The sequence below is a fragment of the Neomonachus schauinslandi genome, chromosome 7, assembly GCF_002201575.2.
Source record: "Neomonachus schauinslandi chromosome 7, ASM220157v2, whole genome shotgun sequence".
Taxonomy (NCBI): Eukaryota; Metazoa; Chordata; class Mammalia; order Carnivora; family Phocidae; genus Neomonachus; species Neomonachus schauinslandi.
The window spans coordinates 117,555,371-117,568,408 of record NC_058409.1 but is presented as its reverse complement, the minus strand read 5'-3'; the positions used below and the strand labels follow the sequence as shown (position 1 = coordinate 117,568,408).

At 43.2% G+C, this 13,038-nt stretch overlaps 1 protein-coding gene across 1 annotated transcript in view; it reads left to right on the top strand.

Annotated features, from left to right (window-relative positions):
• The window catches only part of GHR (growth hormone receptor), a 256,785-nt gene that overhangs the window by 171,987 nt on the left and 71,760 nt on the right, over window positions 1-13,038 (top strand). The window contains exon 3 of the mRNA XM_021700587.2: window positions 10,233-10,298. Within this exon, the coding sequence (XP_021556262.1) occupies window positions 10,233-10,298 (66 nt within the window). The remainder of the gene's footprint in view (window positions 1-10,232; window positions 10,299-13,038) is intronic.

Below are 13,038 nucleotides of genomic sequence, written 5' to 3'. Positions count from 1 at the left end.
GTCTTCATTTGAAATGATGTTGGTGGCCCCACCATTTCTAGCTTCTATAGATCCCTTTTCCCTACATACTCCTTCCATTGAAAAGAAACTAGGCAATTCAGATTTTGTAATTTAGGGTCGGGGGGCTGGTAAAATAAGACTTGGTTGGGATCTCAGTGTTCATATATGTTACTTTGGTTGCTCTTAAGTTGCACCAGCTCTGCTAGGACATTCGCTAAATATAAATGTAAACTACATGTAAATGTAAATTGAGTAGTATAAATATATGTGTACTTTTTGCATTTGCTGCAGATCCTAAACTTGAACTCTATAAAGTCCCCGATCTTCCTTTGCCCCATCTACCCAAAGGTGTCCCTCTCAGTCCCTTTAACTTATATCCACCAGAAAGTAGAGCGGGGCAGAAGTTGTGTCCTTCTCCCACCCCCTCACCTCCTGGCCACAGCACAATAAAAACTCTGTTCAGAATTTGGCTAGCTGCTGCTTTTCCCACATTCGATCAGGGAACACTTAAAGCCATACAGTGTCCCTGTCCCGCCAGAAAGCCTATGGGCAGGGTGCCCCTTTGGGCTGACACAAAGACACACTGTGCAAGGCATCTATGGCCAGAGCAGGGGGCACATGTGGATTATCAATAAGACTTTTGATTTCTTTTCCTTATGTCATATCATCATCACATTAAACATAATTCAAAGAAACAAAATTTATATTCTAGACTTGTAAGACTTTGCCTGCCCTAGAGCTACAAAGAAATGTAGCTACTTTTCAGCGTAAACATATTCCTTCCAGAAAAGTGTCATAAAAATTTTTTTCACACCCAGTATAATTTTCCACTTTAAATTGATGTTGTGATTTGATTGACTGTTTTGACTCTATTTAAATGGTCCATTTTGAAACTCTAACTAAAGTTAGATTTAGAGGTAAGCTTCAGCGCCCATAAAGCTTGCCTCTCAGTGGAGCCAAGAACAACAGAAGGCACAAGGAAAAGGACAAAGTGCAAAAAACTAAACATCAGGTACCTTGCTGCCAAGGTACGTGTCTATGGTGGATTGTCACCTTATCCATCTCCATTCACTTTTTGGTAGAGCTTCCATTTTCCACTGCAAAATAATTCTTGGAACTGGTCCCATGTTAGCCACAGAGCAGAGTTCCAACCATTTCTTTCCAAAACTGGCCTTCAGAAAATGAATCTAAACATTTTCAATCAAGTATCTGAGCGAAGCTATGTCAAAGTTTTCTGGGTTGTTTTGTTTTTGTTTTTTTACTATATACAAATGCAACAAATATGTCTATAAGATGTACATGACGTTCCACTAAGACTCTTTGTTAACTAACATACCTAAAATCTGATAGGTACACATCAAAAGGAGGGGTTGTTAGAATAAAAGGCCAGGTAGGCATCATACTACAGATATTTATTGAGGGCCTACTGTGTGCAGGGTTAGAAAGGATAAAATGTGGTTTCAACTTTCAAGGGACTTGTGATCTAGTTGAGGGGGCAAGAATATAAACACATGCAAACTAAACAGTGCAAGATACAGTATAGGACATATGTAACTATCAGATAAGTAGCAAAAATAATAAATATCATCAATTGAGAGGCAATCACAATAATAAATACTCAGTAGTACATAATTACTAATACTTACATATTTACTATGTACCAGACATTCTGTTAAGCAACAGATGTACATTATTTCCTGAATTATTATCCCCACTCTAAAAATGGAAATTACCCCGGATCTCCTCCCCATTCTGAAGAAAGCGAGAAGAATGATAGAAGGTGAGCAAAGACCTAGGATTAAGAATGTTCCAGACGGGGGCGCCTGGGTGGCTCAGTCGTTAAGCGTCTGCCTTCGGCTCAGGTCATGATCCCAGGGTCCTGGGATCGAGCCCCGCATCGGGCTCCCTGCTCGGCGGAGACCCTGCTTCTCCCTCTCCCACTCCCCCTGCTTGTGTTCTCTCTCTCACTGTGTCTCTCTCTGTGAAATAAATAAATAAAATCTTAAAAAAAAAAAAAAGAATGTTCCAGATGGCAAACAGATGCATTGATCTGGGGCTAAGGACCCATTTAGGTTAATAGAGAGAAATGAACCTTGAGGCCCGTGTTAGTCTGTTCACCACCATATCCCAGTGCCCAGCATAGTGCCTTGTGTGCATAATAGGTGCTCAATAAATATATCCTGAACAACAACAACAAAAAGACCCTCTGGTTTATGTCTGTAACCCAGGTCAAGTACAGCGCGATAAGGGTAATTAATGAATTAAAGCCATCCACCAAATAGTCTCAGAACCGAATGCCAACACCTCCCAATTCCAAGCCATTACAGTAAGGGATTCAAGTGGGGAGGACACACCATAATGGGACAGGTCTGACAGCGGTAGCAGCTCCAGCTCACTGGGGTTCCTATCATGGAAACTGACATGGTGAGCCGTTATGTCCTTACCCTGGTCTGCAAACTGTGCAAGATCTGACTCCTGGCCCTTCTGCAGCCTCAAATCCTTCTTCTCCTCACTCCCTCTCTCCACTGCCACACTGGCCTCCTTGCTCAATCCATCTCAGAGCCCATATTCTTCCACGCTGCTTTTCAAGTCTGTGATAGCCACTCTCGCCACATCTTGCTACCCCACCCTGCTCCCTGGCATTATCTATTTGTTTATCTGTTTACTGTCTTCCCCTGCACGCGCTAGAACATGGGCCCCAAGAGGCAGAATTCTCTCTGTTCTCTTCACCACGGTATCCCCAGCGTCTAGGACAGCACAGGGCACATCAGTAAGAGGTCCCGCACTGCAGTTCTAACTGCAGATCGCTTTCTCTAGCTCACAAATACCTACTTCTCAAGGGAATAGGATTTTGTTCAAGAAATGTCACATGGAAATTGACGAGTAGAACTTGGAAAGCAAGAACCCAGACCAACCTGTTTATGAGAGATGCCTTTGTCCAGAGAGGGGAAAATACGCCTTAAAACCTCTGGCAATGTATATGCTTTCTTAGGACACCCTTATCATGCTCTGCTTCTGAAACAGTAACCGGTCTAAACAAGAAGATCCATAAATTTGCCAGAACAATCAATTCCCAGGACTTCAGAGTCACTACTACCAGTCTCAGCCTCATAAATGGGCAAAAAGTACTGTATACCATATCATCAAAAGACCGGCTTACTGCTGTAAGCAAAACCAGGCAAATTCACCATCCAGGTGACAGAAGGGAGGTGAGAAAATTAAACAGTCTTATTTTCATTCTTTTTTTCCCCTCACTGAACACTGTTAAGGAGTTAGGTACCATGAAAATGGGTTAAAACTTTGCAGACGCTGCCTCAAGTTTGAGCATTCACGGTCCCAGGAGGACATTCGTCACAGGATCTAGTAACGTGTTTCTTTTATGCAAATTCAGACTCCAGGGGCCACAAGATGTCTGACAAATTCAAAGTAATAATATAAGTAAAGTCAAGATGCCTCCCAACTTTCCTTGTTGGAAGAGTTCCTGCTGAGATATTCGGTAACTTCATGAATATGTATGGGGCACTCACTATATATTTAGGGAACTGTGCTAATGTGATGGCGAATCCAAAGGAGAATGAGACATGGTCCTTGCCTTCAAGCTGCAAGGAGTTTATCATTCGCTGCACAAGTCAGATAACTAAGATGGTAAGCAGGAAACAGTGCCATGGTCCAGGTGTTGTTGTTGTTGTTGTTGTTTTTAAGTGTTGTAAAAACACAAAGGATGGAGAGATGGATTCCAGTTGGGAGAAAATAAACACTGATGGAGGAGAATACACTCAAACTGATCTGGGAAGGTGGATGGAATTTCCATAGGATTAGATGGCAGAGAGCCTTGATTTGTAGCTTTGTGTAAGAAGCTTTTATTGTGTAAATAATCCCACTCTGGCTGATTTCAAGTTGATGACGTGATGACGTTGAATACAAAGTTGAGAAGAGGTGCCAACTCCAGCGCACCATCTGTGAGTCACCGTCTGAGCTTTGGGCTTTATTAAATCATTCTGACTCTACTGCTGTAATGAGTGGATTCACAGGTATTAAAAACATCTAAAACAACATTATAAGGGAAGAGACACTTCTGCCCTTCTCCCTATGCCCCAGTCTGACCTACTCTCTTTATCTATCCCTCTGTTCTCAGCCCCATGTCTCCGACTGGCCTACCTAGAATTGATCTTGGCCTAGAGCCAACCTGGGATTCTGGTTGCTCTTCTTAGCATTGGCTGTGCCTGCTCTGCGCTCTGACCATCACATGGCACAAGGGCTGGCTTCCTGCCCATCGCCTGGTGTTGACACCCCTGCTGTTTCCATTAATGAAAAGCAGCTTTAGGAGCGGCTAGCTGGGCAGGGTGTTTAACTGTTCTTGTAGCAGTTGGAAGGGAAAGCCAGAGAAATTGCTGGGAAGCTTTGCCGAAGGAAGATGCAAGCCAGCCGAGAGCCAGCATTCATATTAATTGCTCCTTTTAGTTCTTAGAAACAGCAACAACAACAACAACAACAACAACAACCCACCACCGACGTGTTCTTCAATCACGGCACCTTTAACTGGCTTTATCACCCAGAGGACTACGTGGGAAACGCCAGGCCCTAGTATCTGCCTTTAATTACAAGCAGATGTCCTCAGTACGTGCGTAAGCTTGTGTCAGGAGGATGGTTTTAAAAAAAAAAAAAAGCTCACCAAGGAGACCACTGCCAGACAGGAAAGGAGTATGTGAAGCTTGAAGTTATTATCAGGAAACTTCCCGCATTGGGCCCACAAAGCCAGGGGCTGTCCTGTGAGAAAAGAAGGTCTTTAAGATCTTTCCCTGCACCATTGATTCTTACCTTGAGGCCCAGCTACTGTCAAAATATATTTACAGCAAAATATGACCACTGCAGATTTATTTCAGCCACGTGGGGCTTTTCCTGATGCTGGTTTCTCTTCCAAATTGCTATATATTGTCTGTAAAGCAGCTTTTTTAGCATTAGAAGGTGTTTGAAACCACCCGCATTATTTCATGGTTCTTTTTGTTTGCTTGTTTAAATTATCTCCCTGTGATGTGCCCTGTGATTTACTGTTCCAGTCTAGGAGAAGCACACTCCCTCATGGAGCTCTGGGGAGGTAATATTGTCTGTTCCAAAGGTCCAAAGATTTCCTGTTCAGATTTCACAGTCTTCTTTAGAGCTGCCAAGAGTCATAACATGTACGATATAATATACTTCAGTTCAGGGGAGAAATTGCGAATGGGGATTCAGCTAATCCAGTGAGCCACATAGGAAAGGAAATTCCAGCTTAGAATTATCACTGCCATCAGCCTGGGACTTGGTGTGCCAAGGGGTAGTCATGACCGAGAAGACAATCGCAGACCCATGACCTGCTGTGTAACATAACTGGATGACAGAGCAAAAGAAATCCTGGCTGCCAGCCTGGCTCAAGTCTTACCTGGCTTCTCATGAATTGACCCCTGAGGGGTATTTCTGCCCAAAGCCTCAGCAACCTGGCCCCATCAATAGAACTTTCCAGGATGTCTGCGGTGTTCAAACAAATCAGCCTGCGTTCTCGCGAGTGCACCCTCATGAGCACTGGCTGTGGGCATACAGTGGGGAGTCCTAGCAGGAGAACCCCAAAGAAGGACACAGTGACTCTGAGCAGAGCAACAAAGTAGTGTGTAGGGAAGAATTTCTCAAATGTGTCTTGTCATAAGCATCACCTGGCTGGGGAATGGGGCATAGAGGATAAACATACAGATTCTCAGGATCTTGCCAATATACCAATCAACCAGTTCTCTAGAGATTCAGATTCTACAGATCTGAGACAGGACCTTGGAATCCACATGTTTAACAAAATGCCGTCGTGGTTCTTGATGGTCAGGCAAGTTTGGGGAACAGTAGAGTGGGGTGCAGTCAGGATCTGGCTCCAGTTCAATTTTGGCTTCTACCATGTAACTGCTGGGTAGCGTAGGACAAGTTAGTTAGTTGGTCTGAACCTCCGACCCTTCATCCATAAAATGTAACTCATAATAATACTTCAGATGGTCGTTGTGGAGGTAAAATGGGAAAGTCCAGAAGCATAGTGCCTGGTGCATTTTAAGCAAACAATAAACGTGAGCTCTAAACACGTCTCATTTTTTAACTTGGCCATCAGTGCTTGTATTAAAAAGATAAGCATGTGATATCAAGATAAAAGAACATTAAGTGGGGCGCTTGGGTGGCTCAGTTGTTGAGTGTCTGCCTTCAGCTCAGGTCATGATCCCAGGGTCCTGGGATCGAGCCCCACATCGGGCTCTCTGCTCAGCGGGAGGCCTGCTTCTCCTTCTCCCACTCCCCCTGCTTGTGTTCCCTCTCTTTCTGTGTCTCTCTCTGTCAAATAAATAAATAAAATCTTAAAAAAAAAAAAAACTTAAAAAAAAAAAGCAATATCCAGGGCTCTTGGGTGGAGAACAACTAACCTGCCTGAAGGAGAAAGCAAAAGCTCTCAGAAGAAGTTCTTTTTTCCAGTTCTGTTGAGATAAAATTGACATAAAACATTGTGTAAGTTTAAGGTGTACAACATAATGATTTGATAGATGTATTGCAAAACAATGATCACAGAGGAAGTCTTGAGATAGAGATTTCATGGCACTTACATCATCATCCTTATCATAACCTGGTAGTGATAACAATAGCTAACATTAACCAAGGCTTAATTTACGGCAGCCGCCATGTGAGGCCCTTTATGTTACGTCTCGTCACGTGTCAACTGGTTGCTCTACTCAGTACCCTGGTTTACTTACTTGTGTTCGCATGGTCTGTTTGGGACTGGTTCTAAATGCCATTGCTGCCCAACTAGTAAATTACAGTACTCCCCAGAACATTGATCCTCTCACTTTAGTTCCCTTCCTGATGGAGTATTCACTAATTTACAAGAACTGGAATTGACTGCCTTTAGTCCCAGGCTGAGTCTTTGACACAAGTCGATTTGCATCCCCTACGCCACTGAAATCACTTCCCCAGGGTCCCACTGCCTACATACAGCCTGCACGGTACATGTAAATGGTGGGGGGTCTCACTGGGCTTAGGGCAGCATCCTCTCCTCATAGGTATAAAGCCCTAGCCTCGCACAGTCTAGTGTGAAAACACTGTCAAGGTCTCCATGGGAAAAGATGTGCCCTTGCTTTCAGGGTAGTGGTTAGCAATAACTGACAGTAATAATAACTATGATAAGAATATTTAACATTGGGGCGCTGGGTGGCTCAGTCGGTTAAGCATCCAACTCTTGATTTCAGCTCAGGTCATGATCTCAGGGTGGTGAGACTGAGCCTCACATCGGGCTCTGCACTCGGTGTAGAGCCTGCGTAAGATTCTCCCTCTCCCCCTCTCTCCTTCCTCCAAAAAAAAAGAATAACATTTACTAAGCACTTATATATTTGGTATATTGTGTGTACTAACTGATTTAAATGTTGCATATATAGATACTGTCACTGTCCCCACTTTATAGATGGAGAACCAGGTTCAGTTACCTGCCATAGTTGGGAAATTGAGTACCAGGTTGGACACAAATAAGAAAGATTAGACTGTAGTTAGTCCTGTTCGTGGGCAGGTCCACCGTGAGGAGCTCTACCTCAGGGCACTGGAGAGCAGGAGTTCTCCAGTGTTTGCAGGTTCAAAATGAAGTTCTTTGGAAAGACCATCCCCAAGGTGCCCCTGACCTCTCCCCCAACCCCACACACCCCAGCTCAGCTGCGCTCTCCCCACTCTCCACAGACAGATTAGAGCTCTTCACCTGCCCAGGTGTGTCTCGCCTTGGCCTTTGTGTGGCGGTTCCCTTGGCCCCAACTGCCTTTCCCTTTCTCTCCCTTGCCTGTTCATCCCAAGTTCAGCACCTGTCTCAAGGAGTCCCCTTCCCCAGGCAGCTTGTCCAGACTTGTTAAGGGACCCCCCATCGCACGGCCACTCCTTCCTATATGGATTTCTGCCCAGAAGACTGTGAGCTCGCCGAGGCCAGGGGCTCCAGCCAATCCATTTTGTGGCACCGGTGCTTAAAAGCTCCTATAATAAATATGTCAGAGTTTTCATTAACTGCTTATTGTCACCCTGTGTTTGTTTTTCCCTCACTGCTCTGCGCTTACGTCTGTAAGGACATTAAGGACAGCTTTGCCGCGAATTGAAATTGGCAACTTAGCATGACACCTCTGTTTGCTACGAAGGCACTTTTATTTATTGTGTTTTGCTTTTGTAAACAGCACCCTTGTGGGGCTGGCGCAAATCTGTGGTGTTTCCTTGAGGTGTTTCCTTGTTCCTTTTATGTCGACTCATCACATACTGTGGAGAGTGTTAGCTGAGGACGACTTTTTGCTTTATGAAAATGTTACCAAATGCTGATACCATAAAGAGGAAAGCACCAGATGCCTGTCTGCAAGGAAAGCAAAATCCTGGTTTGTCAGGGGTGGTGAGGACTCCCCAGGCATTTCCGGGCCTGAGGTTTGGCTCTGCATGCTCCCTTGGGGCCTCATAATTGACCCCCACATTCCATCTCAGTCATCATTCTGGAGAGATTTGTCAGCTTTGCTGCTGATCTGTGCCTGGAAAATGGTGTCCATTAAGTGTTCCCAGTTTTAAGCTGAAAATTGAGACACACTTGCCAGTGATTTTGACCAAAATAACACATATGATCGTATGGCATCCCATGATTGACTTAATTTTACTGTTCCTTTGAACTATCAAACGTTTCTCAAGGTGTATACAATTGTCTGGGAAACAGGTGATTTATAGTTAGAAATTATGTAAACTTGCCAAACCTCAACTGAGAGTAATGTTTTAGTGCCCAACTTCAGGCAAAGGGTCATAAAACAGAGTGTTCTCTGGTTTGTAGCAAGGAATTGGAGGGGGGCATGTTCTAGATGATGGTAATAATAAAGACTTAGGCTATCAAGGCATCTAGTCAAGTAGCCTTGAGGTGATTTCCATAAAATGCAATTTTCCTTCTGGGCACATTAAAATCAATGTGTAATACATTATCTACTCTAGGTAAATGTGTATTGTTTGCTTTTTGTCATAATTCTTTATTGCATTTGGCAGCAAATGAGCTAATATTAAAATTTAGAGAGAGAATAAAAAGAAGTACTTTCAGAACTCATATTCATACATAATTTAAAATATGAACTCACCAAAACCCCCAAAACCTAGTTTCACTTGTAAAAATGCTCTCGCTAATATGCCCAGACTGAAAAGCTTACAAAGGTTAGAATTCTGCAGTGTTTAATGAGAGGCTCTTAACTTCATCTGTTGGGTTCTGTTATCATGAACACCAGCGCTGAGAGCTGCTTCCTACTGGTAGCTAGGTGGGAGGGGCTAGTGGAAAAGCACATTCAAAAGTGGATCTGGGGGGTGGGCAGGACCCACCTGCCTCTGAAATTCAGGGGGACAGGAATGGATCAGCTTCCTGCCCAGTGCATCTTTGTTTGGTTCCTCGCCCTTTTTTCATAATCAGAGAAAGATGTCTTAGCATTGTTTCTGTGGGTTTCTACTGAGGACCGAGAGCATCAGCAGTTTCCCCTCTTTCAGGTGGTGCTCAGAGTTCATTGTAAGCCTGAACCACTTCACCCCTCTAAGGAGGTGTAGAATCCTAGAAGAACCCCCTCTCCACCAAGCCCAGATAACAGTTGCATACTCTTGTAGCAAAACAACCCTGTTCAACAGTTCAATGACAACTACACTGATCCTTTTCCATTCTTCCTGTTTTCAATACAACATAATAGTAGTATCCATAGAATTATAACCGCTTTTAGAATCGATGACTCATTGCCTATCTCACGTCACAAAGTTCTGTGTCTGTCCTACCTAACTTTTCAGTTCCCCTCATCCCTTCCCCATTCCCGGGATTGCTCACATGTTTATTTCCAAGAATGAACTTGTTTGACCAAACTGTTTTTAATACGGTTTTGAAAAAAAAGAATTTATGTTCCTCTCCATTTTCACAAGCAAGACTCAAGCTTGGACTCGAATGTTCTAGGAAGGCATTTTTCCATTGTTCCTGATCATGTCTAGCCATGAGACCAGAGGTGACTAACACTGGGTTTCTGTGTGCTCTGATATTTATGAGTTCTTTTTAGAGGGTAGGTGTGCTTTTAATTTTAAAAAGAAAGAAGGAAAACAAGGAAGAGAATTATTGTGAGGTTGGGCCAGGTCACATTTTGTCACTTGAAAGTGAAATTGTAACAGGGTCACATCAGACCATTTTTACAGGGATGATTAATGGTTTTCTTCTCTCTCTGTTCCAGCCGCACCAGCTATCCTTGGCAGACCATCCCAGAGTCTGCAAAGAGTTAATCCAGGCCCAGGGACAAGTAAGAATTTCAGTTCTTTTTCTGTCATCAGTGATCTTGTCCATGCTTTACTGTAATTCAAGTTACCATCCTTTCTTTGCTGTATTTGAGATTTGATACCCGGATGAATGACTGATGGAAATTGCACAAATAAGCAAAAAATACATATTTTTAAAGGATGTCTTTTTCAGCTTCACTGCAAGGCTGCTTCTTTATTTCTCTAATTTGCTTATCCTTAGAGGTTAAGTAAAGCCAAATTAATGAGAAGGGGAAAAAAAGATTAAATAACATTGTGGACCAACAATTAGTTTATTGACTTTAGGAACCTGCCTCCTTTTACAAATTGGGTATTATATTGTCATTATTGTTTTGAGATATTTCTATACCTAGTGATCGCATTGACAGTTAAACTTGTCCCTTCAACCATATCATCTTATGCTCCAAAACTCTGCCTTCATGCGAGCTATCTCTTCCTGAAATGCCTTTGCACATCGCCCTCTTGTCTTCTGACAATCTCCTCCTCATCGCCAAGACTAAACTCAGGCATTAGCTCTGTGGGGAAGCTTCTCTAAATCGTCTAGGACCAAAGACTTGTTCTGCCTCTGTGCTCCCATAGAACTTTGTCCCGTGCTCCACGATAGATGTACTTCACAGGATTTGAGTGTATGTGTTAGTACCATGTGCAGAACTCAATGAGCTGTGTGGGCCGTATGAATTAAGTAATTATGTTTAGCTTTAAGACAAGGCCCACTTTTTATGCTTCTTCTTAATTCCTCACATGACCTAAAACAAATCCTCATCAGCCATAGGTGCCTTTAATTAAATTCCAGGGAAGGATTTTCTCATCATTTGAAGTATATGCTGGAGTCCACATTGACACAATAGAGGAAGGGAAGACCGTGCACCTAACTGAGCTTAACGCCATTGCTGTTTCACTGGCAATTCCGGTGTCTTGAAACCATAATTTGGATTTTATGACATAATTACAGAGTAGATTTCTAAATGAGATATAAATCCTTGGAGGTGACTCAAAGGGAAGGTTAGTGCTGTTTTTTTGCAAGTGGCATCCACTTGTCCGTTGTGCCAGGCCACAAACTCTTTACAACCCTCCTCCTGTTTTAGAAGCCTCTGACATGTTCATCTGCTCCCTAATTAATATGAGAGGTTATAAAAAGGGTGGCTTTTTAGTCATGTTTGGGTTATCCCAGCCAGTATATTTCAAAGCCTTCACGCAGCAGAGGACGTGATTTATTCCTAGTTTCTGCAAGGAAATGAAAAGGAATCAGTTAAAAATGTTTTACTATGTATAGAATTGTTGCATCACTATATTGTACACCTGAAACTAATATAACACTGTGTGCTAACTATACTGGAATTAAAATTTAAAACTTACAAAAGAAGAATGTTCTACTAATGGTGCATGTTGCATCCCACATTGGTCCCTCCTCCGCACACAAACATAGTACACTGCCCTTCACTTTCCCCTGAAGGGGAGTACAGTTCTTCCCATCTTCTTTGTGAAGTCACGGGGAGAGGAACCTAAGCATTGGACTTGTTGTAATACAACCTCTGGGCATGGCAGGTCTGTTGAAGAAATTCCCGCTAAGTCCTTTGGCATATGTTGATTTTCTGTCTTTGTGATAGACAAGAATCCTAGTTATCCCTTATCTGTGATATAGCACATAGATATTGACCTGCCCACACAAAAAAGAATACTGTCCTTCCAGCTTCCCCTGATCAAAAGCTAGCTCCCCTCTCTCCCAAGACTGATTGGATAAAGTTACCCCTGTCGGTGGGTGTGTCTATCAGCACTCACTTTCCACAGAGCACAGGCTTGGACACATGGCCACCTTTGTCATCTGAGCGTCTCATTGAGATGTGACAGACCCTGGTGCTCACGTCACCTCACCTTGTACACTGTCACTGTTTCACAAGCATTTAACTCTCTGCTGTGCACCCAGCACAAGCTCTGCACTCTGGGGAAGAAGGGAATGAGGAAGATATTGTCCTAACATCAGGGAGCTCCTGTTCTCACTCAGGAGATAATTTTACACAAACACCTAGTGTTCAACATGAAATGTCCTGTCATTACACAGTTATAAGTCAGACATTTCCTATGTGCACTTTTCTAAATTCTCAGATTCAAAGCAAAACCCCCATGAAGGAAAAAATATTACAACCCTCTCAGAAAAAATTCTAGACAGAGCTGACCTAACGTAGATAAATGCCACCCCACCTCTACAGGCCCCTTGACTTTATTCTTGGGCTGTTGCTGTAACCCCTTCATCACTGTCTCCCTCCCCTCTCCTCCCCCCTACTCATCTCTCCTTTCTTGTATGCCAATGGCAGTTTTAAGAACCCAGCATATCACTCTGCTCTAAACAACCCAGATTTCAAACTGCAAACCTGTCCCAAGACACTGAAATCCAACATCCTTCACCCCATCTTGTAAGTCTACGCTACTTAGTACCCCCCAGGACTTTGCTCATGTTATCCCATCTTCCAGAACAATCCTCCTTCCACCTCACATCACATTCTGTAACTATAAATCCTGTCCATACTTTAAAGCTCATCCAGGACCCTTTGACCCTTGGCCTGAGACAGTGCTTCCCTTCTCCAGGCTTGACATTAAGAGAGATCATGTAATTTTATACCACTTTTAAGGAATATATCAGATGCTGCTTTGCAGTAGAGTTATTTGCATTTTTCTCTTATCTCCCCATCTGGATTGTGAACAGCTGTATCTTATTCAGAGTTGTGT